Source organism: Agelaius tricolor, unplaced genomic scaffold (assembly GCF_023055355.1).
Source record: "Agelaius tricolor isolate 1412-34295 unplaced genomic scaffold, bAgeTri1.0.p SCAF_33, whole genome shotgun sequence".
NCBI lineage: Eukaryota > Metazoa > Chordata > Aves > Passeriformes > Icteridae > Agelaius > Agelaius tricolor.
The window spans coordinates 5,398,598-5,425,427 of record NW_027269293.1 but is presented as its reverse complement, the minus strand read 5'-3'; the positions used below and the strand labels follow the sequence as shown (position 1 = coordinate 5,425,427).

At 58.5% G+C, this 26,830-nt stretch overlaps 5 protein-coding genes across 9 annotated transcripts; 4 read left to right on the top strand and 1 right to left on the bottom strand.

The window, feature by feature from the left end:
- The first annotated feature begins 405 nt into the window (after positions 1–405).
- On the top strand, positions 406–12,655 carry KANK3 (KN motif and ankyrin repeat domains 3). Of its 5 annotated transcripts, none has more exons than XM_071452188.1 (11): positions 1,312–1,447; positions 5,851–5,925; positions 6,202–7,935; positions 8,459–8,558; positions 8,699–8,896; positions 9,373–9,460; positions 9,789–10,008; positions 10,310–10,452; positions 10,702–10,902; positions 10,976–11,068; positions 11,251–12,655. In XM_071452188.1, the coding sequence occupies exons 2-11, from the start codon at positions 5,889–5,891 to the stop codon at positions 11,305–11,307; spliced, it is 2,871 nt and encodes a 956-aa protein (XP_071308289.1). In that variant the 5' UTR covers positions 1,312–1,447; positions 5,851–5,888; the 3' UTR covers positions 11,308–12,655. The 5 variants fall into 5 exon arrangements, with proteins under 5 accessions (XP_071308285.1, XP_071308289.1, XP_071308288.1 ...); XM_071452187.1 differs by having other exon boundaries at positions 10,976–11,074; positions 11,254–12,655; XM_071452185.1 differs by having other exon boundaries at positions 10,976–11,074.
- Positions 12,656–14,216: 1,561 nt separating this feature from the next.
- Positions 14,217–14,775, bottom strand: RPS28 (ribosomal protein S28). Its single transcript, XM_071452194.1, has 3 exons — positions 14,677–14,775; positions 14,540–14,587; positions 14,217–14,465 (listed from the first exon to the last, which is right to left on the bottom strand). The coding sequence occupies exons 1-3, from the start codon at positions 14,713–14,715 to the stop codon at positions 14,343–14,345; spliced, it is 210 nt and encodes a 69-aa protein (XP_071308295.1). The 5' UTR covers positions 14,716–14,775; the 3' UTR covers positions 14,217–14,342.
- Positions 14,776–14,786: 11 nt separating this feature from the next.
- Positions 14,787–16,359, top strand: NDUFA7 (NADH:ubiquinone oxidoreductase subunit A7). The gene is made up of 4 exons (XM_071452193.1): positions 14,787–14,898; positions 15,023–15,072; positions 15,166–15,315; positions 16,114–16,359. The coding sequence occupies exons 1-4, from the start codon at positions 14,848–14,850 to the stop codon at positions 16,208–16,210; spliced, it is 348 nt and encodes a 115-aa protein (XP_071308294.1). The 5' UTR covers positions 14,787–14,847; the 3' UTR covers positions 16,211–16,359.
- Positions 16,360–16,503: 144 nt separating this feature from the next.
- Positions 16,504–20,956, top strand: CD320 (CD320 molecule). The gene is made up of 5 exons (XM_071452191.1): positions 16,504–17,131; positions 17,309–17,518; positions 18,402–18,464; positions 18,817–18,965; positions 19,298–20,956. Exons 1-4 carry the CDS (start codon positions 17,044–17,046, stop codon positions 18,960–18,962), a joined length of 507 nt encoding a protein of 168 aa, XP_071308292.1. The 5' UTR covers positions 16,504–17,043; the 3' UTR covers positions 18,963–18,965; positions 19,298–20,956.
- Positions 20,957–22,753: 1,797 nt separating this feature from the next.
- Positions 22,754–26,250, top strand: LOC139602369 (potassium voltage-gated channel subfamily V member 2-like). Its single transcript, XM_071452189.1, has 2 exons — positions 22,754–24,004; positions 25,375–26,250. The coding sequence occupies exons 1-2, from the start codon at positions 22,754–22,756 to the stop codon at positions 25,639–25,641; spliced, it is 1,518 nt and encodes a 505-aa protein (XP_071308290.1). The 3' UTR covers positions 25,642–26,250.
- The last annotated feature ends 580 nt before the right edge of the window (positions 26,251–26,830 follow it).

Here is a 26,830-nt window from a genome sequence, read left to right as displayed (position 1 = left end):
CTAGAATTGCTGCCTGGAGGTGGGTGACATTTTTGTCAGATGTCCAAGAGCAGAAGTGAGGGACCTGGATGTGGGCCCATCATGGAACTCTGAGCCGGGATGCAGGGCATGAGCTCCACAGCCCAGCTGGGCACTGCTGGGACCTGGCTCATTGCCCCAGACTTCGCCTTTCCTGACCTGGACAGAGAAGGTAAAGCCACACTGTGCAGGGCACCAAAGCGATTTCTTCTCCAAGCAGTCAGTGAATCGGCAAGAGCTGTGCTATTCCAGACCTGCTTTGGAGACCAACTGAGGGCGTGAAATCACCAAGTTCATTACCACAGGATGCTGGGGAGGCCAAGTATGCAAATGAATTGGAGAGGGACGAGGTCTGTCAGTGGAGGTAGATTCATTAGAGCTATTAAGGTACTTCCGTCCGGATGCAAACCCTTTCCCAGGAAGTCCCCAAACTGCCTGCCAGCAGCTGGGAGGGACGTCGGGAAGCACATCTTGTTTCTCCTGCTCTTCCCGTGAGTAGTGTTACAGAAGTGCCAGATATGGAAAAATACCCGTGAAGTTCAGAGCTGAAAAGGAAGGAAAAAGAAACAAAAATCTTTGCTGAGGGTTTCAGCGCTGAAAAGGTCCGCAGCAGTTAGTGAGGGCAAGCTCCAAGGTGGGGAATGGCCGGGGTCCTTACAGGATGGGGGAGAGCCCAGAGCTCGCGGCTCAGCGAGCAGCACGGGAAGCAGGCGGGGAAGAAAGCTGGCAAGAAAAGGAGACAGACAGCCGCTGCTGGGACAGGGAGGGCTGCCAGGAACCCAGCGGGGCCAGGCCCGGGGAGCCCAGCCAGGCCCAGAGGCACATTGCTCCCGGCCGCGGGTGGGACGAGGGCAAGAAGTGCGAGGGTGGCTGTGCTGGGGGAGCACGGTGGTGCAGGAGCTGGACCCCAGCCACCCGCCAGCAGCGGGGTTGAGCTCAGGGCAGAGGGTACCCCAGCATCGGGGCGAAGTGAGCAGGAGATCCCCCTTTCTGCAGGGTGACCATCCCCGACGTGGACAGGTTAGGGAGAATCCCGTCCTCAGGGTGACTGCAGTAGGAGCACCCCATCCCCAGGGTAATCAGGACAGGGGGCCTGGGGGTGACAGGGTAGGGGACACCCCTCCCTCCAGGTGACAGGAACGGGGCACATCGCACCCCAGGCGGCCCTGGGGACAGCGATGTCCCCTCCCCAGGCGGAGAGGGAGCTGGCGGGGATGCCGGGGGCGAGCGGCCGGGGGCGGTTCCCGTCCCGTCGGGCCCGGGGCCGGTCCCCGCCCGCCCCCGCCCCGCCCCGGCCGCTCCCGCTCCCGCTCCCGCCCGCCCTCGGCCCGGGGCTGCGGCGGGCAGCGCTGCCGGGCGCCGCGGAGCAGCCCGAGAGTCCCGGGCCCGGGGCTGTGTCCAGGCTGCAGCCCAGGAGCCCGGCGGCACGGTGAGGGACAGCGGGGACCGGGCGGGACGGGACCGGCCGGGCGGGCCCGGCGGCGGCGGGGCGCGGGCTCGTCCCGGTGGCGGCCCCCGCAGGGCCCCGCAGCCGCCGCCGCCCGTGGCCCCGGACGGGCCGCGCTGGAGCCCTGCAGACGCGGCGGGAGCGCGGCGGGATGGGGCGGCCCCGGCATCCGCCGCCCCGGGGGCTCCGCCCCAGCGGCCCCGGCGGCGGGAGCGGGAGGGGAGCGGGCCGGGGCCGGGGCCGGGGCCCGGCTGGAACTGCTCCCCTCCGGTGGCGGCGGCGGGGAGACCCCGGCTCCCCGGGGCTGGGCACGGGCTGTCGCCCCGACGTGCGGGTGCCTGGAATGTGCTGCTGGCGCCCCGGGGCGCTGGGGATCCCCCAGGGGTGCCGGGAACCCCTCAGGTTGGGGATGCTGGTGGGAACTGCGGGGCTGGGGGCTCTGGGGACACCCTGGGGTCCTGGGGACCTCTTCAGGCTGGGTGTCCTGTGGGTTCCCCGGCGGTGGGACATGGCACCCCGGGCTGCTGCGGGCCCCTCTGGGGTGCTGAAGGTCACAGGAGTGCTCGGGGTGCTCTTGGAGCACATGGAGATCCCACCCCGGGATTGTGCACGGAGTTCTGGGTGTACCCCGGCTGTACCTGGGCTTCCCGCGTGTAAATTTAGTTTAATCTCTGAGCCCCTCCTCACAGCAGGACAAGCCCAGGCCATCGCTGCTGATGCAGCCCCGAGGGAATCGGGAGGTGTTGGTGGAAGGTGCTGCTGGGCAGCAAGGAAAGGGGTTGATGTTCTCTAGTGAAGCTGTAGGGAGTCTATAGTGCTGTAGGTGTGAGGGGGCTGGTAGAGCTGATCCCCACGTGGGTAAGTTTGTGTGTGGACTCTACACCTGTTGTGTGTGAGCTCAGGGAGGTCCCTGAGGGGCTGGAGTGGGTGCAGAGCCTGGGCAGCCCCTTTGGCCTCCCAGCCAACTGGGCCATCGATGACGACAACTCCAGAAATAACAGTCCAACCCTGAAATTAGGCTGTTGAGATGATCATTTCCGTTCTCTCCCTGTGTCAGCATTGTGCACCCACCCACCTGGATCCAGCTCCTCCAGGAGCAGCTCCAGCACAGACAGCTGGCCACAGTTGCCTGGGCAGAAAGGCACAGGCTCTGCCATACAGCCCCTGCAGCAGGGGACAGGGACACGAAGGTGGCCTGAGCCCTGGATACCTGCACCCAGCCACAGTGCTGGCAGGTAACACTGCAGGTGACAAGCACAGGTGGCAGCTGACTGTGTGAGGAGCCTGAATCCTGGCAGGCTGCTGGCAGTGGAAGAAGCCATGTGCTTGCTCGGTGGTTTCCCCTTAACTTTGGAACAGCCTCAGTTCCAAACTTCAGGGCTTATCGCCTGCTCAGCTACGAGGGAAGCATGCCTGGCTGAGATAAATCAAGTTGTGCTGGCCAGGGCTGCTCTGGACTCTGTTCTTCCCACATTCCTCATGACCTCAGTATTTTGGCTCAGGAGGAGAGCCAGGGAGAGCCCTCTCTGTGTCCAGGCCTGGCCCCGTCAGTGGAGCAGCTTGGGCTGCGCTGCAGCAGGTGGTTGAACCGGGCTGAGGGCTGCTACAGCTGTGGCCCCGGGGAGGAAAAGGGCACAGAGGTCTCAAGCTTTAGGAATAGCTCTCCCAGACCTCTCCTCTGCCAGGCCAGGAGCTTGGGAACCCAAGGGGAAATTGCCCCATGAGGCCAGGGTCACACGGTGCTGCCTGCAGCTGGGGCTGGGGCACGAGGCCCGGGTGGTACCTGGGCTGTGCCAAGGTGCCCAGTCTCGCTCATCCCTGATATGACTTCTGATTGTAACCGAGCAGAGCAGCTCCAGTTTTGGCCCCATTTTTCCCATTGGTACAACAGCATGAGGGGAAAATACAGGTGTGAGCCCAGGGCAAAACATAGCCCTGCCTCTATGGGGGTTGTTGGGTGCCTGCGCATCCTCCTCCTCTCCCCCTCACTGCCAAGCCTCCCTACCAGTCCTTTGCTTGTACCATCCTGCTTTTCTGTTGAAACACCAGCGCTAGAAACAACATTAATTGCTTCCAAAGAGAGCTGGGATCATGTAAGGGCTCCCCACAGTGTGTGCATGTCCCCATGCCCTTCAGCAACCTGCACCAGTGCCCAAGGGAGCAGCTGAAGCTGCTGAAAATCAGCCTTTGGCACCAAAGTGGCTGGTATAATTGGCCCCAGCAAGACTTCAGCCCGGGTGGAGAGTGGCTGCCTGTGTGGTGCCATGGGTGTGGCAGCCAGGTCCAGCTGGTGCTGACAGTGGCTGGGCCACAGGTGTGGGGGCTCAACCTGCTGCACACTGGGACCATCTGCCCCCACTTGTCCAGTCCAGGCCCACACATCTTCCCCAGCCCAGGGACAGTTTGCACAGCCCAAGGAACCTGGGGGGTTTTTGCTCCTTGCAGGAGGGTTTGAACGTCAATGGAGTCCCTGGGGCCACTTGGACATGGTTGGTAGCTGGCAGGTCCCATCACCATTTTTGGAGCTGGGTGAAGACAGAAACTTGTGCCCTGGTCCAGCCCATCCTATCAGACCAAAAGAAATGGGGTCTGGAAGCAGTGGGAGGATGTCCCCCACAGTTGGGATGCACTGCAGACATTGGCTGAAGGGGCCATAGGAGGTGGCAGGTGACAAGCAGACTGTCCCCAGCTCAGTGGAGGGGACACCAGTGCAGTGCTGGTGCAAAGGGCCCCTTTGCAGCTGGAGTGGTGTGGGAGGTCTCCAGGCCTTGGCAGAGGAGGCTTTTCCTGTCCCCAGGCAGGACAATACCCAGGCTGGGCGGCGGAAGGGAGCTGCCGGCCACTTCCCCCCGAGGAAACGCTCCCGCTGGCTCTGGCTCCTGTTGCTCTCTCTTCCTCTTTGATTTACAACGTGCGTGGAGCCCAGCGGGAAGTTTGTCCTGGCCCCAGCACTGTTTAATTACCTGCAGCAAGGGCCATGCAGAGGAGGAAACCAAACTCTTCCCAGGGTGGGAGGGATTAGAGGAGGTGGGGGATGTGTGGGCCCTCTTGGGCATGAAGCCAGCAGCTTGGGAATGGTGGATGCCAGCATGGAGCGGGATGTTACCAGGGAGGTGGAATGGGTGCCTGCTCAAAGGTGGGATGATTCCAAGGGAGGTAGAATTTGGGATGTGCATCGGCTGTGGGTGGGTTGGCAGAGGAGTGGGAGAGCCCCAGAATCTGTCCTAGTGGGAAGTGTTTTATCTCTGCCCAGTTGAACTCAGTGCCCAGCCCGAGCCTGGCCTGGTGCTGCCTCAGCTGCTCCACGGGGCCAGGGGGGCTGAGGGCTGGGGCATGGCTGCAGCACTGGCGTGAGGGGCAAACGAGGGTGTTTCTGTGCAGCCAAGGCCACATCCTGCACCGTTCCCTGGGCAGCTCTGAGCCTCAGCTTCCCTGAGGGCTGTGCCCAAGCCACCCTTCCTCTGTGGCATTTCTCCTCCCCTGCTTTCTTCTGAAAATAGCCCAGTGCCAAATGCTTTGCCCACCAACAGCTGCTCAGCCCTATGGCCACCTGTGCCTCATGGGCACAGCCATCAGAACTCTGGTGCCATGCACAGCAGCAATGGGTGCTCCCAAGGTGCTATCGTCTCATCCTGCTCCTGCCAGGAGCACTTCACACCTGGGCCCCAGCATCCAGATGCTGCCAGATGTTGCAGCAGGTCCTAGCTCAGTGCTCACAGCTGGTTGCACCCCCAGCCATAAGCTCACTTCTGGACCACAGCCGTATCCTCTTGGCCCTCCTCCAATGTGTCCGTGCCTGGCTCCTGGGAAAACCAGGCTCCCATTTCATTCCCCTCTGCCTTATCCCATGTTATGGACAGGGGAAAGCAGTCAGGTCCCTTCTGGGGGTCATTGGCCCCTCAAGAGACTCCTGAGGCCTTGTGGGGCACCCTGGGTGGCAGGAATGGGCATCACACCCAGCACTGACAGGTGCTGGCTGCTCCCTGCCATCACGTCCCTTTGCCAAAGCATCGTTTCCCTTTATCCAAAGCAAACTTTGCACTGAGTATTGCACCTATACAGGTTCAGCCTCTTTTCTTTCCTGGCCTGCTCCCACTGTATGGCCAAGCTCCAACTCGTGACCCTCAGAGCTGGCAGCATGGCCATCCCAGCTGAGCTGTGGAGCATTCCTTAAATGTACAAACAATCCTGGCACCACAAGCAGCACCGCACTCGCCCAGCCACCAGCTCCAGCGTCAGCCCTGGGCTGGGGGAGGCCAGGGGACTTGGCAGATGGCAGGGGGCAGCCACAGGATTCTCCCCAGGTGGGGGTCAGGGCTGTGTGGCTGCCTGGGGCTCACCAGCCCTGTGGTTACAGGGTTTGGCTGAACATGGTCTCGTTGCAGGTTGATGGTCTTCTGGTCAGCAGCATTCCGGGAAGAAGATGGCTCAGCCAGCACCCCTGAACCAGAACCTACCAGGTAAAGAGACTAGGGTTGTCACCAGGTAATGACAGTGGAAGGGGTGCAAGGGGGGTGGCAGGGGTGAGCTGTCCCATCCCATCCCAGTGGAGTTCCTCACTCCAGCACCAACCCTGACATGGACTGTGTGCCCTGTGATACCCTATGGCACTGAGGGTACTGGAGACAGACACATTGCACATCATGGAGGAGATGGGTCTGGAGGCTGTAAATTCCAGTGTAACCCAGTTAGAAAAGCCATCCTGTCTCCACTAACCATCCCTTCTCCTCTTGCAGATCTTGGGGGCCCGTTCTTGTATCGGGACCAGGACGATGGAGAGAAGAGCTCATATTCTGTGGAAACCCCTTATGGCTTCCTGCTGGACCTTGATTTCCTGAAATATGTTGATGATATAGAAAGTGGCCAAACACTCAAGAAAGTGCCACTGCCTCGCAGGGTGAAAGGGTCCCGTGCACCGCCCAGCACACTGCGCAGCCCCAGCAGCCACACCAGCGCCTGGACCTCCACCGAGTCCCTCACCTCCACGGCCAGCGAGGAGGGCAGGACTGCACTGCTGCTGTCCCCGCACGGGCGAGCACCCCTGGAGCCTGCGGGCAAGCCAACCTCCCACCCCATCTCACCGCCGCCAGTGCGGCTGCTCCCACCTCCCACCCGCAAGTGCCTCGTGCCAAACCCACGGGTGGAGAAAACCTTGCTGGAGACAAGCAGGAGGCTGGAGCAGGAGCAGGGCCGTTTGCAGGATATTGGTGGTCCCTCCCATGTTGGCCTGCCGAGTGCCCTGGGCCAACCACCCCACTGGGTGCCAGTGGGCGCCGAGGGCCAGGCGGGTTGGGGCCGGGTGAGCCCTGGCAGCTCAGGGCGCAGCACTCCTGCTGCAGGGCTCGGCACGGCCCCGCTGCAGCACGTGCGGGAGCAGATGGCTGCAGCCCTGCGGCAGCTCCGGGACCTGGAGGAGCAGGTGAAAACCATCCCACTCCTGCAGATGCAGATCTGCGAGTTGAAGAGGGAGAAGGCAAAGTTGCTGGAGAAGCTGTCGGCAGAGCCTGGCGAGGCATTGTATCACCCCTCTGGCTCTGAGGCAGGGACAGGGGGTGAGGAGGGGCCCCATACAGGGCCAGAGAGTGAAGCAGAGCCAGTGAAGGGGCGAACGAGCAAAATTGCAGAGCTGAGGAAGCTGACAGAGAAGCTGGCTGTGCCAGAGCGGAACGTCAGGGCTTGGCCAGGCAAGAGCCCCAGGGTGGCTGAGAGGCCGTGCCGCTCTGTGGCAGTGGGTGAGGATCGGGCCATGACAGATGCCGTCTTCTACTACCGGTCGCAGCAGGAGAGTGGGGACACGCCAGACAGCGGCACGCAGGGACGCAGGGATGTGGCTGTCTGGGTGATAGAGTCCTCGCTGGGGCTGGCCACTGAGGCAGAGCGGGAGCTGGAGCTGCTGCAGCAGACGGTAGGGCACCAGAAGGAGGTAATCACCCTGATGGAGGGGCACCTGCAGGAGGCCACGCGGGAGCTGGAGGAGCTGCGGCTGGAGGTGTGTGCCCGCCGGCCCCGCGGGCAGGTGGACAAGGAGGTGATGGCCGTGCCGCAGGTTGCCGAGGCACTGGTGGAGGCTGTGGTAGTGACACAGAGCCGGGCAGCTGGTGACCCCCCAAAGACAGCGGAGGCAGGTGTGGAGTGCTGCCCCCCAACCTCCTGTGTTGCCGTGGGCTGCCGCCCTGACAGGCGGGACGTGGCAGTCGGACCCGATTCAGCTGCCAGCTGCGATGACAAGGGCAGCCAGACAGATGTGGGCAGCATTGTCCTGGCAGGAGAGAAGGAGCCTGGTGCAGGTGAGGGGATGGAGCCTGGCCTGGGTGATGGCCTGAGCAGCCCCTCGGTGCCGGGTGCAGGAGCAACGGCAGGGATGTGCCCAGAGAGCAAAGGCCCTGGGCCAGCTGTGCTGGAGACAACAGACAGCAACTGGGACCCAGCCCCAGCACAGGACAGTGGCGCTGCCCCAAGCCCTGCAGCCGGTGAGTGTCACCAGGGATGATGCCAGGGTCTGGGTTGGAATGTTCCTGCAGGAAGGGAGAGGATGGCCTTGTTGGGGACAATGCCTGCAGGGCCAATGCTACCCATGCTCCAGCAGTTGCCCATGTCCCTTCCATGCCTGCATGGAGGTCTGGTGGGTTTGGGATGCTTGGCTAGCTCCAGGAGAGACTGTTGACATGAGCATGTAGTGACAGGACAAGGGGGAGTGGTATCAAAATGGCAGTAGGTTTAGATCAGATATTAGGAAAAATTCCTTACTATGAAGTGGTGATGCCCTGGCACAGGTTACTTAGAGAAGTTGTGGATGTCCCATCCCTGGAAATGTTTAAGGCCAGGTTGGATGGAGCTCTGAGCAACCTGGTCTAATGGAAGGTGTCCCTGACCATGGCAGTGGAGTTGAAATGAGATGATCTTTTAGGTCCCCTCTAACCCAGACCATTCCATGATTCTAAAATTCTATGATTCTTGCTCACTGGCTCTTGGCATCCATCTGTTTCCCTGTAGGAGCCCTGAAGTCCATCATGAAGAAGCAGGATGGTCCTCCCCGGAGCAAGGCAGAGGGCAGCAAGAAGAGCCTGCAGTTTGTGGGAGTGCTGAACGGGGAGTACGTGTTCGGGGGCTCCTGCCACCCCCATGAGCCCATCCTGGTCCCCTGCATCCCTGTCCTGGGCTAGGGCCAGTGGCAGGGCCTGAAGGGGGCCAGACTGGTGCTGTGTTGCCACTGAGCATCCTCCCTCTGTGCAGGTATGAGAGCACATCCAGTGAGGAGGATGAAGAAGGCAACAGCTCCTCTGAGAAGGCTTCGGCTGACAGCTCCAACAGTTCAGAGCAGGGAGACACCGAAACCTCAGAAGAGGAGGCTGGAGAAGGCACGTGTGAGCCCAGACTGGAGTGCAAGGGGACTGATGTGACCCTGCTGGAGCCCCCTGAGGTGAAGGAAAAGTAAGTGACAGTGGAGAAGGCTCCCTGGTCAGCTGGGAGCCATGGCACTGGCCCTGCCAGGTCGGGCCATCTGCCCCAATTTCAGTGCTGCCAGTGGGAAAAACCCATTCAGCTGCAGAGACCATCAGGAACAATCCTTGCAGTTTCTTGCCTCTGCTAAGGAAAGGATGAGAGGCCCCAAATGCTTCTTTGCTGCAGAAAATAATTTAGAGGAGGACAAAAAAACCAACAGCCTTCAATAGCATTTTTCAACAAAAGGAAAAAATGTGGCCCAAGAATGGGCGAATCGTGCCTGAGCACATCCATATAAGGCTCTGTTCTATGGCGGTTTGCAGAGGCTGAAGCAGCCAGGGTGCAGCCACCGGGCTGGAGGTTGCACTCTGGGGACCTTGTGGGGAGTTACAGGCACTGTGGAGCTCACAGGTTTGGTGGGGTGATGCAGCCCCACACCAGGGACATCCTCATGCTCTCCACAGGTTCGAGCTTAGCCCCAGGATGAGGGAGGCCTGCCTCATTGTCAAGACCCACCTGGGCCATCCAGGTGCTGCCAAGAGCAAAGAGGTGGTGAGTGGAGCGCTGGGGTGGGATGGCTTGCCCAGCCCCTGCCAACATCCCCCAGAGCTGGCCCTACTCAGAGAGGGGCCAGCAAAGCCTGGCTCAGCACCTTCACCCAAAATACAGCCCTTTGCTCCAGGTTTTGTCCAGAAACCCCAAAACCCATGTGGACTCAGCTCAGGCTATGCCCAGCATGGGTTTGGGCAGTTCAGGGTCCTGCCTTCACCCACCCCCTCTGGAGCAGGGATTCTGCTCCCTGCCACCTGGGCTGGCAGCAGGGGGTGGGTGCCAGGGTGCGAGGCCATGCAGAGGCTTAGGGGGAGCTCTGTGCCCACAGCTCGCCAGCAGCAGCCTGGTCCTTCAGGAGTGGTTCCGTCTGTCCAGCCAAAAGTCGTCCATCCCTGACACGGTTGCCAACCACCTCCTGGCCTTTGCCGAGGTCTCACCGGCTCTCCTGGCCCACGTGGTGAACCTGGCAGACGGGAATGGCAACACAGCCCTGCACTACAGTGTCTCCCACTCCAACTTCCACATCGTGTGGCTGCTGCTGGATACGGGTCAGTGCCCCCCAGCCCCAGAAACATGTCCTGGCCCTGTCAGCACAGGGGAAAGGCATTGGCAGCAGAGGGCGAGGAGAGCTACCCTGGGCTGTGTCTGCTCATAGCTGTGGGGGTCAGAAGTCACCCCAGCCTGTTTGGGAGCCCAGATTTCACGGGGGAGATCCATCAGCAGTTCTGTGCCTGTGGGAAGGTTCACAGCACCCTGGGCAGGACTGTGGGGGGGAGCCAGGCATGTGGCTTGGTCCATGTCTCCCACCAGCCCTGCAGCATCCTGAGCCCCCTCTGCCCACTCCTACAGGTATCTGTAACGTGGACCACCAGAACAAAGCTGGGTACACCGCCCTGATGCTGGCAGCACTGGCAGCTGTTGAGCAGGAGGAGGACATGAATGTGGTCAGGAAGCTTTTCAGCATGGGCAATGTCAACGCCAAGGCCAGCCAGGTTGGTGCAGTCTGAGGGCCACCACATCTTGATCCTCCCACCCCCAGGCAGATGCCAGAGCGACGCTCACCTCTTCTGAGGGCAGGACAATGGTTCCAAAACCTGGAGGTGTCAGTGCATGGGGAGGGCATCACCTTAGGAGCTCCTCCTGCCTGGCAGCAGGGCTGTCCCAGCAGTGGTCCTGTGGTGTGGGGACAAGTGGGTAGCACAGAGGGGTGGGGGTGGCCTGGCAGTGTCCCTTCCTTGCAGGCTGGCCAGACGGCGCTGATGCTGGCTGTCAGCCACGGCCGGCAGGAGATGGTGGAAGCCCTGCTGGCCTGCGGGGCCGATGTGAACCTGCAGGACGAGGAGGGCTCCACGGCGCTGATGTGTGCCTGCGAGCACGGCCGCCTGGAGACCGTGAAGCTGCTGCTGGCTCAGCCCACCTGCGACGTCTCCATCGTGGACAGTGTAAGGTTCTGCCACTGGGCCTGGGCAGCCCCTGTCCCCAAAGCCCTTTCTGCATGCTCTCCTTACTTTCTAGGATGGTAACAATGCTGTTGCCATCGCGCTGGAGGCCGGTCACAGTGACATCGCTGCGCTCCTCCACGCCCACCTCAACAGCACGAAGGCACAGGTACCCGTGAGTACCACACTGCTCCCCATGGGAGGGGAGAGGGCTGAGACACAGGCAGGTGTCTCCAAGAAGAGGCTGCAGGAGCAAGAGCAGAGCGGTTCAGGTGCCACGTGCTCAGAACAGCCCTGCTGGCCCTGACCAGGAGTCACGGGAGGGGTCTCAGGCGACTGCTCTCTTTGCAGCAGGGGACTTCACCAACAGCCACAAAGAGCCCTGGGAGTCCGAAGAAACCAAATTAGAGTGACCTTGGGATCCAGCCAGGGGCCACCATCAGCACTGGGCTGGGATTCACATCTCCCCACCTGCCACCTCTCTGTGCCAAACCGCTCTCTGCAGCTTTAGTCCTGTCACAAGCACCATCCCTGGGCCTCCCTCACCGTCTCCTCCACTGGATGCAGCCCACACGTGGCCACCTCACCACCAAGGGACTGGAGCCAAGTGACCTCGGGGCAGGACATGCAGGGAGCAGAAGCCACCCCATCCCCTCTGCTCCCTGCCACAACCACTGGAGCTGTGCCACCTCTGAGCCCTCAGCAAGGAGGAACAGCTGAGAACCAACCCAGCAGAAACAGCACCTAGTTTGTGCTCTGGCAGCTCTGAGAAGGCAGCAGTGCCAGTGACATGGAGCCAGGAGGGCAAGCGACGGGTCCTGGCCCCAGCAGGGACACTGTGCTCTGCAGACACATCCTATACAGCAATGGGAGAGGGAATGCTGCCTTGGACAGGGGCTGGGAGTATTTCCAGACTCAAATACTTACCCTTCTTTTCTAGCATTTCCTTTCATGGCTGAAATCTGATTTTTTTCCTCTTTTCAAGCACGTGCATACAAAGCAAAAAAATTATATTGCTTGGCCAAGGGATGAAGTTCAACATGAAATCACTTGGGATTTGATTTGCTCAATGGGAGCAAAACCTGAGCAGTTAGGGTTGCAGCCAAGTGACAAAAGGGGCTGAGGATGCATTTGGGGACTAAATCTGCCTATCTTGTAACCCACAAGTGGAGCAGGTCCTTCTCCGAAGGAAGAGAGACCAATTACCTCCTAAACATTTCCCTAATTAGCCAGTCCCACAGACTGTGCAGACAGCCAGAGCCTACAGCAAAGTCCCTCTCTGCCCACTTTCCATCCCAAAAGGAAGAGCAGCTGAAGACAACACCAGGAAAAACACATGGGCCAGAAGAGCTCAGAGCACACACGTGGAGGCTGCAAAGGAGAACATGTATGTCAGAGAACGTGCCTGTGCAAGTGTGTGAGCACCATGAGGGGTGGAAACAGTGTAAGGACAAGGACCAGAAGGGTTTTGCATGGCAATGCAGCTCTGCTCTGAGCTCTTCACAAAGGTAGAGTGTTGTGGCCCCCATCCCTGCTCTTTGGCCCAGCCTCCCCACTTCTGCCCCTGCCTGGCTTGCTCTGAGCTGGGGAGCCCCACAGCCCTCCCCAGAAACTTGCTCTCAGCTTTGCACTGGAGTTCATATACAGCGCTTGCTGCCACTCCCTAATACACTACTCTGTTTACCGGTATTCTAATACTGATGTTTATTTTTAAGATATAAATAAAATTTAAAGTTATTTTGAAATATTACAGTGACATCTGCAGTCTCCTGCCTTCTTGTCTGGCTCACAACAAACCCTGCAAGAGCTGCAGCAGAGGCACAGCCCCTGACCTGAGCAAGTGACCCCACATTTCAAGTCATTCACTGCAACTTTATGCACTGGCTACATCCCTGTCTGGTTTTCTTCCTGCTGGAGTGTCCCAGCAGCTGCAGCAGTGTCTTTGCCCATTTCTTTCTGCAGCCCTGCACCACCCCTGGTTCTCTGTGTTGCTGATATTACACTGCATCCTTAAAGGGCATTCACCAGACCAAGTGTGAAGATGCAAATTGTCTCCCACCTCAGGTGGGCAGGGACCAGGCTGACCCCACAGGGATATTCCAAAGCTCTCTAAGCCACTCTGTCCCAGTGACCCAGCACTGAGGGCTGGCAGGGGCCAGAGCCAACACTCTTGGGTCACTGGTGAAGCTGAAGTGGGGGAATGAACAGCAGCCACAAAACTGAACTCTGAGAGGACTTCAGGCACCCCCCCAGTTCTGAGCTCTGGTGCATCACACGAGCCAGGGAGCAGAGCCTTGTGCTAATTCTCTGAAACTGAAACCCTCAAAGAATCACAAACTACATCAAGCAACAGCACAAACACAAGGGCTTTCTCCATGGCACAAACTCCTCACCTCATGTTGCCCATGAGCTGCCCAGGGCACAACTAGAACTGGCAGCAGGGACAAATCCCACAAACACTCAAATATTAGCCCTATAACAATCCCCAGTACCTGCTCCAGTTCAACATGATGCACATCTGTCCCAGCAGTGCTCTGCTCAGCTTTAGGACACCCAAATCCTCGGTCACACCTGCCACTGAACTGCCTCAGTCAAGCTCAGGACTCTGTAGACAAAACTCCTATCAGAGACCAAACATGAGAGGCTGCAGATCTGACTGCCCAAACACACCACAAACCTGGACCACTCTATAAGCAGATAAAAAATGCCAAGCCTTAAAAACCTGCCCTTGAACCAGCAGTTTTAAGGCTCATTCTAAACTTTTCAGCCCTACTTTTGATTTATGTAATATCCTAAAACAACACATCTTGCTAACTGACTTTGTAGTGGAAGGGAAAGCCAAAGAAAGTGAGATTCAGTAGTCAACAGGGGTGACAAGCACTTGCTGTGGATGACTGCCAGGAAGGACAACAAGTAGGTGTTATTTATGGCAGCATTCACTGAGCAGTTTACTGAGAACAGACAGACAGAAGCAGCAGGCTGTTGCTTTGAAAGCTGGTACCAAGCTTGACTTTCAACTTGCGATTTAATTCCACTGAGGTCCAGTAAGCTTCTAATGCCACTTCAGCATCACATACAGAAAATTGTTTACCAGGAAAGTCAGGATTAAGACTACTGTAATCAAAACAGAATTATTTTTGTTGTGACAGGTCAATAAAGGTGCAATAACAGTGATATTACAATGCAGACACTCTATGTAACCCCAGTAACAAGCAGGGCATGTTGCTACTGAACCCGAGGAAAGCAGCAGGTGCTCAGCTATGAGACAAACCAGAGTTGTCGGGTGGCGCTTGATGAGTGAAACCCGGGCAAGGGGCTACTGGAAAAACCCTTTATTGCAGTGACCCGGTCGCCACGCTCCTCCCCACGCGCGCCCACGGCCGAACGAGCTGCGCCAGGCTCCATCCCCGACGAACGATCGGCAGCAGGGGGGCGGCTCCAGCTCAGCGCAGCCGCCGGGCCTCGCGCTCCGACTCCAGCAGGGTGAGAACGTCGCCCTCGCGCACCGGCCCCTTCACGTTGCGGATGATGGAGCGGCTCGTGTCGTCCATGAACTCCACACGCACCTGCGGGGCGGGCCCGCGTCAGCCTGGCCAGGCCCGGCCCGCGGCACCGCGCCCGCCCGGCCCCGCCCGCTCACCTGAGTGCACTGCCCCTGAGAGCCGGTCCGGCCCAGCACCTTGGTGACCTGCGGGGACAGAGCGGAGAGTCAGCGCGGTGTCGCGGCCCGGCGCGGCGGCCGCCGCGGCCGCCGCGGCCCCCTGGCCCCGTACCCACCCTGGCCAGCTTGATGGGCTGCACGCGGCTCGTGTCCATGGCGGCTCCGGGGCGCGGAAAGGGGCGGCCAACCCCCGCGTCCCCTTATATAGCCCCGAGTCTCGCGAGACCCAGCGTTCCGCGCGCGCGCTCCCGGCACCCCCCGCGCCCCTGCCCTTCACCGCGGCCAAGATGGCGACGGCGACTCGTCTGATCCAGCGGCTCCGCAACTTCCTGGCGGGGGTAAGAACAGCCCCGGGCTCGGGGCTCCTCTGCCCCGCGGGACGCTGCGCTGCGCCTCCGGCTCCGCGGAGCCTCCGGCGCAGGGCGGCAGCTCCGCCTGAGCTGCTCTGGCCTTGCCTTGCAGCGGGACCTCCAGGCGAAGCTGCAGCTGCGCTACGAGGAGATCGCTAAGAGGTGCCGGGGCCGGGCCGGGCCGGGCGGCGGGCGGGGCGCTGGGCCGCCCCCACCCCGGGCCCACCGCTGACGCTCGGGTCGTTCTCTGCCTAGGACCCAGCCGCCGCCGCGGCTCCCGGTGGGCCCCAGCCACAAGCTCGCCGATAACTATTACTGCAGCCGCGACGGGCGCCGGGAGTCGCTGCCGCCCGTGGTGGTGGCGACGGCGCAGAGAACCCTGCCCGCGGGGGCACAGGCCCGCAGGTAGGTCTGATGCGGGCGGAGCAGCGTCAGCCTTGGTCCTGATTTGTACCAGGAACACAGAACGCGCCCAGCGGCAGTGGGAAGTTATCCAGATTGGCAGAAGACTGTGGAACAGATTGTTTGAGTTTATATTTCCTTGCAAATAAGTGAGGCGGGAGGGAGTTCACTCTGCTTTGGCAGTACCCCACCTGCATCATCTGTGTCCAGCTCTGGGGCCTCCAAGAACGGACCCGTTGCAATGAGTCCAAAGGAAGCCACAAAGATCCTCTGAGGGCTGGAGCCCCTCTGCTCTGGAGCCAGCCTGGCACAGCTGGGGGTGCTCACCTGGACAAGAGAAGGCTCCAGGGACACCTGAGAGCCCCTGGCAGGGCCTGAAGGGGCTCCAGGAGAGCTGCAGAGGGACTGGGGACAAGGCCTGCAGGGACAGGAGCCAGGCAATGGCTCCCAGTGCCAGAGGGCAGGGCTGGATGGGATCTTGGCAATCAGGAATTGTTCCCTGGCAGGGTGGGCAGGCCCTGGCCCAGGGTGCCCAGAGCAGCTGGGGCTGCCCCTGCATCCCTGGAAGTGTTCAAGGTTGGATGGAACTTGAAGCCATACGGGATGGTGGAAGGTGTCTCTGCCCATGGCAGGGGCTAGAACAAGATGGGCTTTAAAGTCCCACTCAATCCAAACCATTCTAGGACTCTGATTAACAAACACCTCCAGCACTACTTTGCAGCTTGAACTTCTGATGAAATGCAAGTGTGATTTCCAGAGTGTTGCTAAAGCCTCTTCTCTCTCTTCCTTTCTCTACCACAGTTCAGATGCTGCAGTGACAACAACAGGGAAGAAACCAGTGACACCAGGACCACCACTGAGGAAGTGGGAAATTTCCAGGGACGAGCCGTACTTGTGAGCAGGGAGTGAGCTGAAGCTGCATGATGGGCACAGGTGGTTCCAGAGCAGCTCTGATGGGGAGGCTGTGCTGGATGTGGCTCTAAGCTGCTGGAGGGTGCTGATGTCTGATTAATAAATGTATATAAAGCTGTGATTATTACCCCCCCCCATTCTGTGTATTTTATTTGATTTATTCAAGTTACTGCCTTTTAATACCAGTGTATTTGGTTGGAATAGTGACACGGGACAGGAGCGTTTGTAAGCTGTAGTCAGTCAATGAAGAGCAGAGCTGAGTAAAGCACAGCCTCGCTCACAGGGCTCCCTCTGGGTCCAGGTTCTGCGAGAAAAGTTCAGCGCCGTGGGGCAGCGGCCCCCACCGCCAGTGCCGCTGTCCTGCCGTGACCGCCCCCTGCTCTGTCCGGCAGAGCGCTGTCCGGCCCTCCGCGGGGACAGCGGGTCACTGCCGGCCGCGGTGCTGAGGGACTTCCAGGGAGCTGCGGGAGGACCCGGCTGTTGCTCGAGCTGAGAAGGGGCTGGGCTGGCACGGGCGCAGTGCGGGCCAGTGGCGGTGCTGCGGTGCCGGTGCCGCGGGGCCGTTCCGGTGCCGGTGCTGCGGGGCCGTTCCGGTGCTGCGGCAACGCCGCTCGGCATGGTCGGGCCCCGCCCCCGTCACGTGACCACGCCCCGAAGGGCACCCGAGGTGGGAGGGCTCCTCAAGGGCGCGCGCCCACGCCCCGCCCTCACGAGCACCCCATTGGTGGAAGTCGGGGTGGAGCGCACGCGCTTTTCCTGCACTTTGCGTTTGTAGCGGCGCGGCGACCCCAGCGAGTCCCTCCGGTGCGGGCCCGCGGCATGGCTGGTCCGCGACTGCTGCCGCCAGGCCTCCCGGTGCTGCTGCTGCTGCTGGCGCAGCCGGTGCTGCCTCTCCCTGCAGGCGACGGTGAGCTGGGGGAGCGGCCGGGCGGGCGGTGCCCATTGGCTCCCCGCGCACGCCCTTCGCTCTCATTGGTTGGAGCCCTCGTGCGCCCGGCGCGCGGGCTCCCCTGGTTGCGGGGCGGGGGGGGGGCTCTCCCCGCCGGGCCCCCCCCGCCTCCCCTCAGGCTCGCGTTCCCCGCAGCCGCCCCGTCCCACTGCGGCCCGGACCAGTTCCAGTGCACGCCCGGCGACCCCTGCTTCCCCCTGGGCTGGCGCTGCGACGGCCACCCCGACTGTGATGACGGCGAAGACGAGTGGAGCTGCGGGACCGCGACCGCGGCGGAGCCGAGTCCCGGCGGCCCCGCGGTGACCCTGCCGAGGAGCTCGGCGGTGCCGCCCACCGGCAGCGCAGGTAAGGGCCCCGGGGTGGGGGGGGGGGCCGGCAAGCCGGACCGAAGCCTTTGTTCCCCGCCGTCTCTGGCCGATCCGGGCAGCTGCGGTCACCGCGGGTCACTGTGAGTGGAGGAAGCGCTGTGGGGGACGCGAACCTTCAGCTTCCTTTGGAACGGCAGTGACGCCCCTCAGGGCTCCCTCGGGAAGGGCCTTTGAAGTACATCCTTCCTTCTTCCAGAACATGCAATTCCCAGCAGCTCCTTCGAGAAGACACTGGAATCTGTCCACCTCCCGAGCTCCTCTGACCTCTGGGGAATGGGCAGGCTGAAGGGAAGAGGATGAGGAGGAAGTCTGGGCCATCAGGGCTGGCCAGGAGCTGCAGACACAGTGTCTGGGCTTGTGTCCAGCTGTGTCTGCACCCCAGTACTGTCGGTACCAGAGCCCTGGAGCATCCTTTGGCAGACCCGTTGGCTGTCTGGGATGCTTGGGAAGGCATTTCTGGCTTCCCTCACCCAGGGGCTTCCGAGGCTGTGGAGAGGAGGGGGATTACTGCAGGTGTGAGAGACTGGGTTTGGGTTTGATGTCTGCACCTGTTCAATTGGCAGGTGAGGTGAAGAGTTGCATTTTGGTTGTACCTGTGGCTTCTCAGTGCCACGAGAACAGGCTGAGATGCTGCAGTTCCAGCTCCAGATGGGAAATTTCCCACCTTTCCCTGCTATGCATTTCCTGTAGAACTTTTTTCCTCCAGTAGCGGCAGATAAGGTTTTGCTTAAATTGAAAAAGGCCTTTTGGTGCTCTTGAGGTGAGCTGGGAACTCAGGCAGGTGTAGATTGAAGACTGCATTGAGTGCTGACCATAAGGTGAGTTGGAAGCCTCATGGACTTGTTTCTCTTTCCTCACAGAGCCTTCAGCTACGCCTGAGGCCTCTGTGCCATCGAGGAGTACATGGATCTTGATTGTTGCAGGTATGTGAGACTCAAGAGTGCTGCATAGTCTTGGACCTACCTACCTTGGGCTATAAATTGAGTATCCTGATGGGATCAATTCCAGACCTCTATCAGGAGCTGCTTTTGCTGCACTGGGAGGACTAAGGGAGGCCTGACACCACAGCTTAGCTATTGCTGTGCCTTGGGCGTGTTGTGTCCTTGGAAAGGGCATTCCATGCAATCTGGCACTAGCTTACCTCCTCTCTGTCTGTCCCTTGCCCTCGAGGAACGCTGCTTGTCTCTGCTTGTTGGCTCATGGTGTTGAGCAGCAGTGCCCTGTCCCAACACCAGAGCAGTGAGTGGGTTTCTGCTTGTGCACTCTCCTCTCTAGGGCTCCTGATTATCCTGGTGGTGGCAAGTTCTGTGGCTGTGTGGGGTCTGTCCAAAGCAAAACGCAGATCTGACACCTCCAGTCTTGAAAAAGCCTCCAGGGAACAGCTGATGCCTGGCAAGGGCCAGAAAGGCTCCTTGCCCTGAAGGGTAAGTGTTTTGCATCCCATGTGCTCCAAGTGCCCAAGGGAGAAATTTGTTCTTGACTTGTGTTTCTGGCTTCTAGAGCTTTCCCCTTGGAAGAGGGGTAGGTTTTCCCAGCTTCCCTGATGCTTGTCAACCAGGGGCATGGGGTTTTGGTCTGCCCTGCAGCAGCAGAACTCTCCCCTTTCCTCCCTGCTGCCAAGGACATGGAGCAGTCCTGCTGAGATACTGATCTTCTAGTGTGGGACTTTTTCCTCCACTTTGCATAAATTGAATTCAAACTAGGTTGCTTCCCAAAGGACTGTCAATAACCAGGTGTTTTTCTGGCTTTGTAACAGGGATCCTTATCCCAAGGCGATAAGGTGAGACTAGCCTGGTCTGTCTCTTGCTCACCACAGAGCCTGACTGAATTGGACATCAGCTCTCAAATCCTGTTTGTTACACTGGAATACCAAGAGGATGCTGCCTTTGTAAATGGGTCTTAGATTGTAGGACTGCCTTGGCTCCAGAAATAGCACAAGGCCTTCCCTGGCACTGTCCATCAGCCCTCCCAAAGGTGTCAGAAATGCCTTCATTGTTCTGCATGACAGTTGTTACTGCTTATGCCCACCACTGTGGCCTTGGACTTGAAGATGTTTTTCTCCTTGAAATGCCACGTGCTCTTCAACTGTCTCCTTCCACTTCCAGCCAAGAGCCTTTTTTCATCTGTCCCATTCTTCCCCCTGGATTTTGTCAGGGAACAGGAACTTTCTCACCTATTTCCCAAGGCACTCACTGGCTGCACAGGTCAGACAAATACTCCATGTTTGCACTACTGTTTGATGCTGCTCAGTCCCCTGCACGAGAGGCTTTTACTCACAGTGCCACTGTGGGGGTGACAGTTGCTCTGGCTTTGCTGTGCAGTCACCTGAGCCCGTGTGGGGCAAGGAGCTCCTCAGCCCTGGGCTGGCAGCTCCTTTCACACTCCCTTCCACTACATCTCCATGCTTGGCAGAGCTGCTCTGCCCACCCCAGTGCTGAATGCTGCATGGGGCTTCTCTTAACACTCTTAATGGCATCTCCTTAAAACTGTTCTGACATGAGTGGTGTCCCTCGAGGGTCTGTACTGGGACCAGCGCTATTCCGTGTTTTCATCGGCGTGTAGAGTGAGATCAGGTGGACCCTCAGCCAGTCTGAGGGTGAGACCAGGCTGAGGAGTGCAGCTGGGGAGGGGGATGTCATCTGGAGGGACCTTCAGTTTGCACTTTTGTTAGGGCAAACCCTGGAGAAGAGATGGCTCCAGGGAGCCTTGTTGTGTCTTGTCCATGTCTAAAGGGGGATTGTAAGAAAGATGGAGAGGGGCTTTTCACCAAGGCCTGTAAGGACAAGGGGCAGCAGGTACAAACTGACAGAGGGTGGGCCTAGGTAGGACATGAAGGAGGGTTTTATGGTGAGGGCCCTGGCTCAGGTTGCCCAGAGCAGCTGCGACTGCCTGGGACCAAGCTGGACAGGGCTCTGAGCATCTTGGTCTAGTGGAGGTGTCCCTGGAAGTTAAGTCATGTCTTTGGCCAGGGCTCCACGTGCCACACAGACAGTGTCTGACCCAAGGACTGAGTGCTGTGTATCTCTGAGAACTGACTGCAGGGGCAGATTAGTGCCCAGTGCCTCTGGTTCAGCATTGGCCACGTGTACCTCGCACAAGTGATCACTGAGTGCGCCAAGCTGCTGCCTTGACTGCTGACCTCTGTGCCTTGAGGATGGGAACTTGGCTTGCCAAGCAGACACCAGTCACCAGCCTTGGAGTAGGAGTCTTCCACTCCTGGATAGTGTGTGAGTGCTGCCATACCCCAGGGGAGTTACTTCTATATGTGGTGTGGAGTCCTGAGTTATTCCAGGGCTGCTATTTTTAGTACCAAGGAGTCATTTGCAAGGGCACACACAACCTTCTGTTTCCATAGGGACAGACAGAGATAGCTGTGGTGACTGACACAGGAGAATAAAGAATGTAAAATTAACAAGTTCTGGAGTTTTTATTTTTCTTGGATATGTGCATTTGCATGGATTCTGTATTTGGGAAGCCAAGGGCTGTATAACCTTTGGATTGTCACATCCTGGGAAAGAGGACTTGGGGTGGGTGGGCTGGCATGGGGATGCTGTGAGGAAGCCAGTGCTGCTGTGCCTGCCTGGGACAGATGTGACTCCAGCACACACCAGCTGTAGCAGAGAAAATGAAATACAGGAGCAAAGCAAACAGAGAGGGTGGGGACAGGAAGAACAGATGCCACAGTAGCACCTCTGCTGCTACTGCTGAACCGTGGACAAGTGGGGAAAAAAACAAGGTGAAAACATACCTGAACTTGTCCCTTCTTTGGTAGATCAGAACACGAAGTGGGGAGCACTGCGGGGCAGGAAGGGCTCCAGGAGTCCTGGCAGGACAGGACTGACTGGGGCCAGTTGAAGCGCTGGTGCTGGCAGGGCCATGTGGCCAAGGTCAGCTGTCACCAGCCAGTCCCAGACCATGCAGCTGCAGCTGCTGAGCGAGCCCGGCTGTTCTGTGGTACAAGGCAGAGCGCTTCCTCCCTGCCATGGGGAGTGAGGCCCTGGGGCAAACTCACAAGACATTGCAGGTTTTGCTTTCTGCTCACTGAGCTGAGTGCTTCAGGGTTGAAAGAAAAACATTTTATGGATTTGTGCCGAAACTCGGGGCTGTGTTTCTGACAGCAATTTCCCTTCCTCTGTCCGGTGCTGGAATTGTTTTTGTTGTTCTAATCCCCAGGCTCAGAGACTTCAATTGTAGTGGAGCCCGAGCTGCTTTTCAGGCCAGGAGCATCTTTGTGCTCCATGTCTCTGTATTTATTTAGACTAGTTCATGGAGATCAATGTGATGTTTTACATGTTGAAGTAGGATCATGTTTCAGGATAAGACCTCAAAGATCAGCCTGTTGAATTTTGGTTCCCCTTTTACTTGCAAATCCAAAGATTATTTCCTCCTTTTCAGTTCCAATACTTCAGAGGAACTTTTACTGCCTACTTGCATTTCCAGTGTCCTGTTCCCTGTTCCTGTCCCTGCCTGGGTGAGTCGTGGGGCTGAAGGCTGATGTGACGGCACAGGGCAGGGTCACAGCAGCAGCTTGTCCCTCAGGGAATCTTCTCGGACACTGTGGAGGTGGAGGTGGTGCCTTCACCTCATCCCGTCTAAATCTGCACTGTGGGACTTGAGGGATGAGCTGAGAGGTCATGACCATCTCCCTTCCCTGGCTGTGACAGCTGACAGCCGGGGCAGCTGCATTAGCCTTTAACGAAGGGCTGGTGCCAAGAGCAGCATCTGGTGTGGGGATACAAAGCCAGTACAAATCCTGCATGTCTGCACCTTCCTGTCCCATCAACAGAGGGTAAATTGAGGCAAGTTTGTGCTGTTTCCAGTTTGCTATCATGGATGTCCTTCCAGGAAACAGCATCCAGCAAATGCAAACAGCTAATAAAGAACAGAATAAGAGAAAAGAGAAGTGCAGAGCTAGAAATAGTTCCTTACATAAAGGACTAGTGCCTCAATCTTATTAGTGTCTTAAGGAGCGGGCACTTGGCCGCCTCCGACTGCTCCGATGCAAACCCCAATCAGATCAGCAATCGGCTTTGGGACCCTGGCAGGTGCCACGTGGCACTGGGACACAGCTGTGCCCCTCAGGCAGCCACTCACTGCCCCAGGCTTGCAGCACTGTCCCAGTCAGCGTGTGGCCATGGGAGCGTTCCCATGAAGCCAGAGCTGCTGTCCTGTGGCCGGGAGCAGGAGTCACTGCTGCGGGAGGCTGGGCACCATGAGGCAGCAGCGCACCAGGCGCGCGAGTCTCTCAGCCAGCCTGAAGATCGGGGATCACCGGGGCCGCTGCCGGAACCCGGAGGAAGAGGAATCCTACATCCCATTTGCACAGGATAGCCTGGTAAGGCAATGGAACTCCATGCAGAATGTGGCAGATGGTAACCAGGAAAAGGGCCAGACTCCCATCCAAAGGAACAAGTATCTGCTCAACATCAATGTGGGTGGCAAATTGTTCCAGATAGCTTACAAGGTACTTGCCCAATATCCCATCACCCGGCTTGGGAAGCTGGCACTCTGTACAGACCCCGTGAAGAAGCTGCAGCTCTGTGATGACTACTTGGTGCAGAAGAACGAGTACTTCTTTGATAGAGATCCTTCAATTTTCCACTACATCTTCCACTTCTACCGCAGTGGGGTCCTGTGGGTGATGGATGAGATGTGCCCCAGTAACTTTGTGGAGGAAATCGAGTACTGGGGAATCCATTTAAAATACTCCCAACGCTGCTGCCGGATCCTGTTAGAGGAAAAGCGAGATGAACTCAGTGAGTATCTGAAAATAGAGAAGGAACTGGAGGCAGAACTGGAGCCCCTGGAGTCAGGGACACAGTTTGATGGCAAGTTTCTGGGCCAGTTTCGGAAGATGGTCTGGAACCTCATTGAGAACCCGTACTCTTCTGTCCCAGCCAAGATCATCGCTGTCATGTCGAGCTTCTTTGTTCTTATCTCCATTGTGGGCATGACACTGAGCACAGTGGAGGAGTTGAAAAACAAGACAGGGAAAATGTGGATGGAGCAGATGGAGATGATCTGTGCCATCTTCTTCACTTCTGAATACCTCATGCGGCTCATATCCGCCTCCAGCTTCAAGAACTTTCTGAGGGCAGCATTTAATGCTATAGACCTGGTGGCCATCCTGCCCTTCTACATCCAGATCCTCTTTGAAAATCTGGATGATGGAGAAATGCAATACCATGAGGAGCTGCACAAGGTGGAGAATGTGAGCAAGCTGGGCAAAGTCCTCAAGCTCATCAAGCTCATGAGGATCTTCCGCATCCTCAAGCTGGCACGTCATTCCACTGGCCTCCGGGCCTTCAGCTTCACCATGCGCCAGTGCTACCAGCAGGTTTGCTGCCTCCTCCTCTTCATTGCCATGGGAGTGTTCACCTTCTCTGCTCTCATACACTCGGTGGAACATGATGTCCCTGGCACTGACTTCACCAGCATCCCCTGCGCGTGGTGGTGGGCAGCGGTAAGGTGTGAGCAGCTTCTTGCAGAGGGGGTGGGGTAGGCTCTGCAGGTAGGGGCTGCCCCAGTGCTCAGGGGATTCACCGTTGCTGCTGGGCAGGAGGCAGGAGGGCCCAGCCTTCCCACCAGCTCAGTAATGGTGGGAGTGCCCTGGTGTTCTGAGAAAAGGAGTCAGAGGTTTGGACTGAGCCCAGAGGCTCAAAAGCTGGTGCTGAGGTGGATGGGGGGACAGAGGTGGTGTCTTGGAAACCTCCAGGGCTGAGTTGAACAAGCGGGATGTAACTCAGCTTTATCTGTCATGGGACCCAAGCACTGAGTGGATGCAGCCTGTGGGTATGGGGACAGCCACCCTGGACAGCCTAAGGCCTGGGCAGTATTGCAGCCCCACTGAGCTCAAGGGGTACAAGAGCTTGTGGGTCTGAGATGGGGAACCCATAGCCACAGTGTGACAATGGCTGCATGTAGCACCCACAGTCACACTGTGCCTCAGCCCATGTCATGAGAGTGGACACAGACTGGGGTGTGCTGCCCATTCACTGCCCTGCTTGTGCCAGGAGCTGGCAGCTCTGCAGAGCTGAGCGCTGTAATAAACCTGGCATTACCTCTGAGATGGGGAGCAGCTAAAGCACTTGAGAGCCACAGGTTATGAGGACATTTTGATTTACAGATTAAATGATCCCACAGATCACTTCTACTCTTATAATCCCCTTTGGCCACTGAAGGCTATCTGCTTCAAATTCATCCCTCCTCAAGGAAGAGTAACATCATCAGGTTCAAGCATTTAAACATCCCAGGCTGAGCCTTTCCCTGGGAGCACAGCTCTCTGCCAAGCCCAAAACTCTCTGGCCTCAGATCTCACCCTAGCCCTGCTCCCCATTTACTAAACATGGTTCATTCCCAGGCAATGCTTCTGTTTCTCCTGGAGGGAGGCTCCAGGAAGCTTTGTTTGTCTGGAGCCAGGCAGCTCACAGCCAGGAAGCTCTGGAGCCACGGCTCTGAGGGGGAAGGAAGCTCCTGCAGATGCTGACTGCTGGGGAAGGCTCAGCTCAGGGGTGTCCAGCTGCCTTTGAAGAGACACACACAAAAGCAGCGAGGGAGCAGGGTATGGCCTCTGATCTGTGTTTCTTGGGTTCAGCCAGCCCTTTCCTTCGTCTCTGCAGGCCTGCTGAGCACAGCCTAGTCAGTGGAGCCCTGGCCGTGCAGGTTCTGGAGAGGGGACAGCTCAGCTGGCTGCCATCAGGGTCAGGGTGTGGCACAGGTCACAGGGGACAGGTGGCTCCACAGAGGGGTGGGAGGGAGTGAGTTCCAGCACCAGCCGGTGGGGTCTGCTGGGCTTGTTGCCATGGGATTTTATCCTTTCCTGTCCCTGCACAGGTCAGCCTCTCCACTGTGGGCTACGGAGACACTGTGCCTGACACAATTCTCGGCAGGATGGTGGCATTTGTCTGCATCTCCTTCGGCATCATCCTCAATGGAATGCCCATCTCCATCCTCTACAACAAATTTTCTGACTACTATGCCAAGCTGAAGGCCCATGAGATGAGCCAGTCACTTCAGCTTTCCAGGAGGATCCAGCTGAAGCAGCGAGTCCTGCGGAAGTTCTCAGAGTGCTGGAGAGCTGACCCCCGCTATTACCGCTGACCACAGGCTCCCCACCCCAGACATCCCCTGTCCTGGCCATCCTCCCTGTAGGTCCTGTCCCCCAGGGAGGCTCCGAGCTATGGGCAGAGTCACAACAGTGCTGGGGCTCTGCTGCTGCACAGGGGCTGCTCCCAGCTGGGACCTCTCTCACTGCTGCTGCTGGACAATACTGTCCTGCAGAGTGGTCAGTCAGGGCTGTTTGTCTGCCCTGGGATGAGGCAGGGGGCACCCTGACATCACAGGGAGTGAGGATGGGACTGAACTGTCACCTGTGTGAGGCAGGTAGCCCAGTGTGACTCATGTGCAGGTGCTGCTCCATTCCCTGCTGAGTGGGACACACAGAGGCTCCCCCTGCCCAGGGCCCCGGGACTCCCTCCCAGCCAAGCAGCCCAGGCCTAGTCCAGTGTGGAGATTTGACTGAAGGCCCAGAATAAAGGCTTGCAGCCATGCATCCTTCCAGCCAAATCTGCTCTTCTTCCCACTGCCCTGGAGTTTGGGTCCTGACTTGGGGTGCTGCTGTGATGGGACCCACAGGCACTATTGGCACACAGAGCTTGTAGCCAGAGCACCCCCAGGAAAAGGATTTAATAAACCAGGCCCAAACCTTCATTGTCATGGATTCTTGTCCAGCCACTGTGTGTGATTCAGTAAACTGCTCATCATTTGGGCTGAGGAGAGGACATCTCCCCAGGGCTCACAACTCCCTCAGTGCAAGGACAGGGCTCTCAGGGATGCAGATGAGCTTGTCTATACATTAGTTTTGGAATGAGGTACCTGGGCCTGGGTGCATTGGAATTGGAGCTGGGATATGCATATGATCAGGACACACCGGTTGGCTCTGCCCTGTATTCACATCATGGGAGGCAGTGGGGACCATATCTGGGGGGCACAGGGCGAGGATTTGCCCTCCACTGTGTGACCATGTCCAGTGAAAGGGCTTCCTGAAGGGATATACCCTTCCCTTGGGTGAGATGGAGAGAGGGACCTCGGACTGCAGGGAGGGTTGGCGTGGGGAAAGGCCAAGAGTTGCTGCTGCTGCTCCAGGTGAGCAGGGGGAGGAAACTGGTGCCAGCCAGGAAACTGGTGCCTGCCAGGCCAGCTCACTAGTGAGCTGGAGATGCAGAGGTGCCAGGGGACTCCTGGTATCAACCTGGGGCTGTGGCTAAGCTGCTGATGTTGGGAATTTGGA

Bases quoted from the DNA above. Each gene is read 5' to 3' on its own strand.
- KANK3 (XM_071452184.1), top strand. From the start codon at position 5,889: ATGGCTCAGCCAGCACCCCTGAACCAGAACCTACCAG. The intron at 7,936-8,458 runs GTGAGTGTCACC...GTTTCCCTGTAG, and splicing joins TGCCCCAAGCCCTGCAGCCG to GAGCCCTGAAGTCCATCATG. The intron at 8,559-8,698 runs GTACGTGTTCGG...CCCTCTGTGCAG, and splicing joins GTGGGAGTGCTGAACGGGGA to GTATGAGAGCACATCCAGTG.
- RPS28 (XM_071452194.1), bottom strand. From the start codon at position 14,715: ATGGACACGAGCCGCGTGCAGCCCATCAAGCTGGCCAGG. The intron at 14,588-14,676 runs GTGGGTACGGGG...CTGTCCCCGCAG, and splicing joins AGCCCATCAAGCTGGCCAGG to GTCACCAAGGTGCTGGGCCG. The intron at 14,466-14,539 runs GTGAGCGGGCGG...CCCGCCCCGCAG, and splicing joins CTCAGGGGCAGTGCACTCAG to GTGCGTGTGGAGTTCATGGA.
- NDUFA7 (XM_071452193.1), top strand. From the start codon at position 14,848: ATGGCGACGGCGACTCGTCTGATCCAGCGGCTCCGCAACTTCCTGGCG. The intron at 14,899-15,022 runs GTAAGAACAGCC...CTTGCCTTGCAG, and splicing joins TCCGCAACTTCCTGGCGGGG to CGGGACCTCCAGGCGAAGCT. The intron at 15,073-15,165 runs GTGCCGGGGCCG...TTCTCTGCCTAG, and splicing joins TACGAGGAGATCGCTAAGAG to GACCCAGCCGCCGCCGCGGC.
- CD320 (XM_071452191.1), top strand. From the start codon at position 17,044: ATGGCTGGTCCGCGACTGCTGCCGCCAGGCCTCCCGGTGCTGCTGCTG. The intron at 17,132-17,308 runs GTGAGCTGGGGG...CGTTCCCCGCAG, and splicing joins GCCTCTCCCTGCAGGCGACG to CCGCCCCGTCCCACTGCGGC. The intron at 17,519-18,401 runs GTAAGGGCCCCG...CTTTCCTCACAG, and splicing joins GCCGCCCACCGGCAGCGCAG to AGCCTTCAGCTACGCCTGAG.
- LOC139602369 (XM_071452189.1), top strand. From the start codon at position 22,754: ATGAGGCAGCAGCGCACCAGGCGCGCGAGTCTCTCAGCCAGCCTGAAG. The intron at 24,005-25,374 runs GTAAGGTGTGAG...GTCCCTGCACAG, and splicing joins GCGCGTGGTGGTGGGCAGCG to GTCAGCCTCTCCACTGTGGG.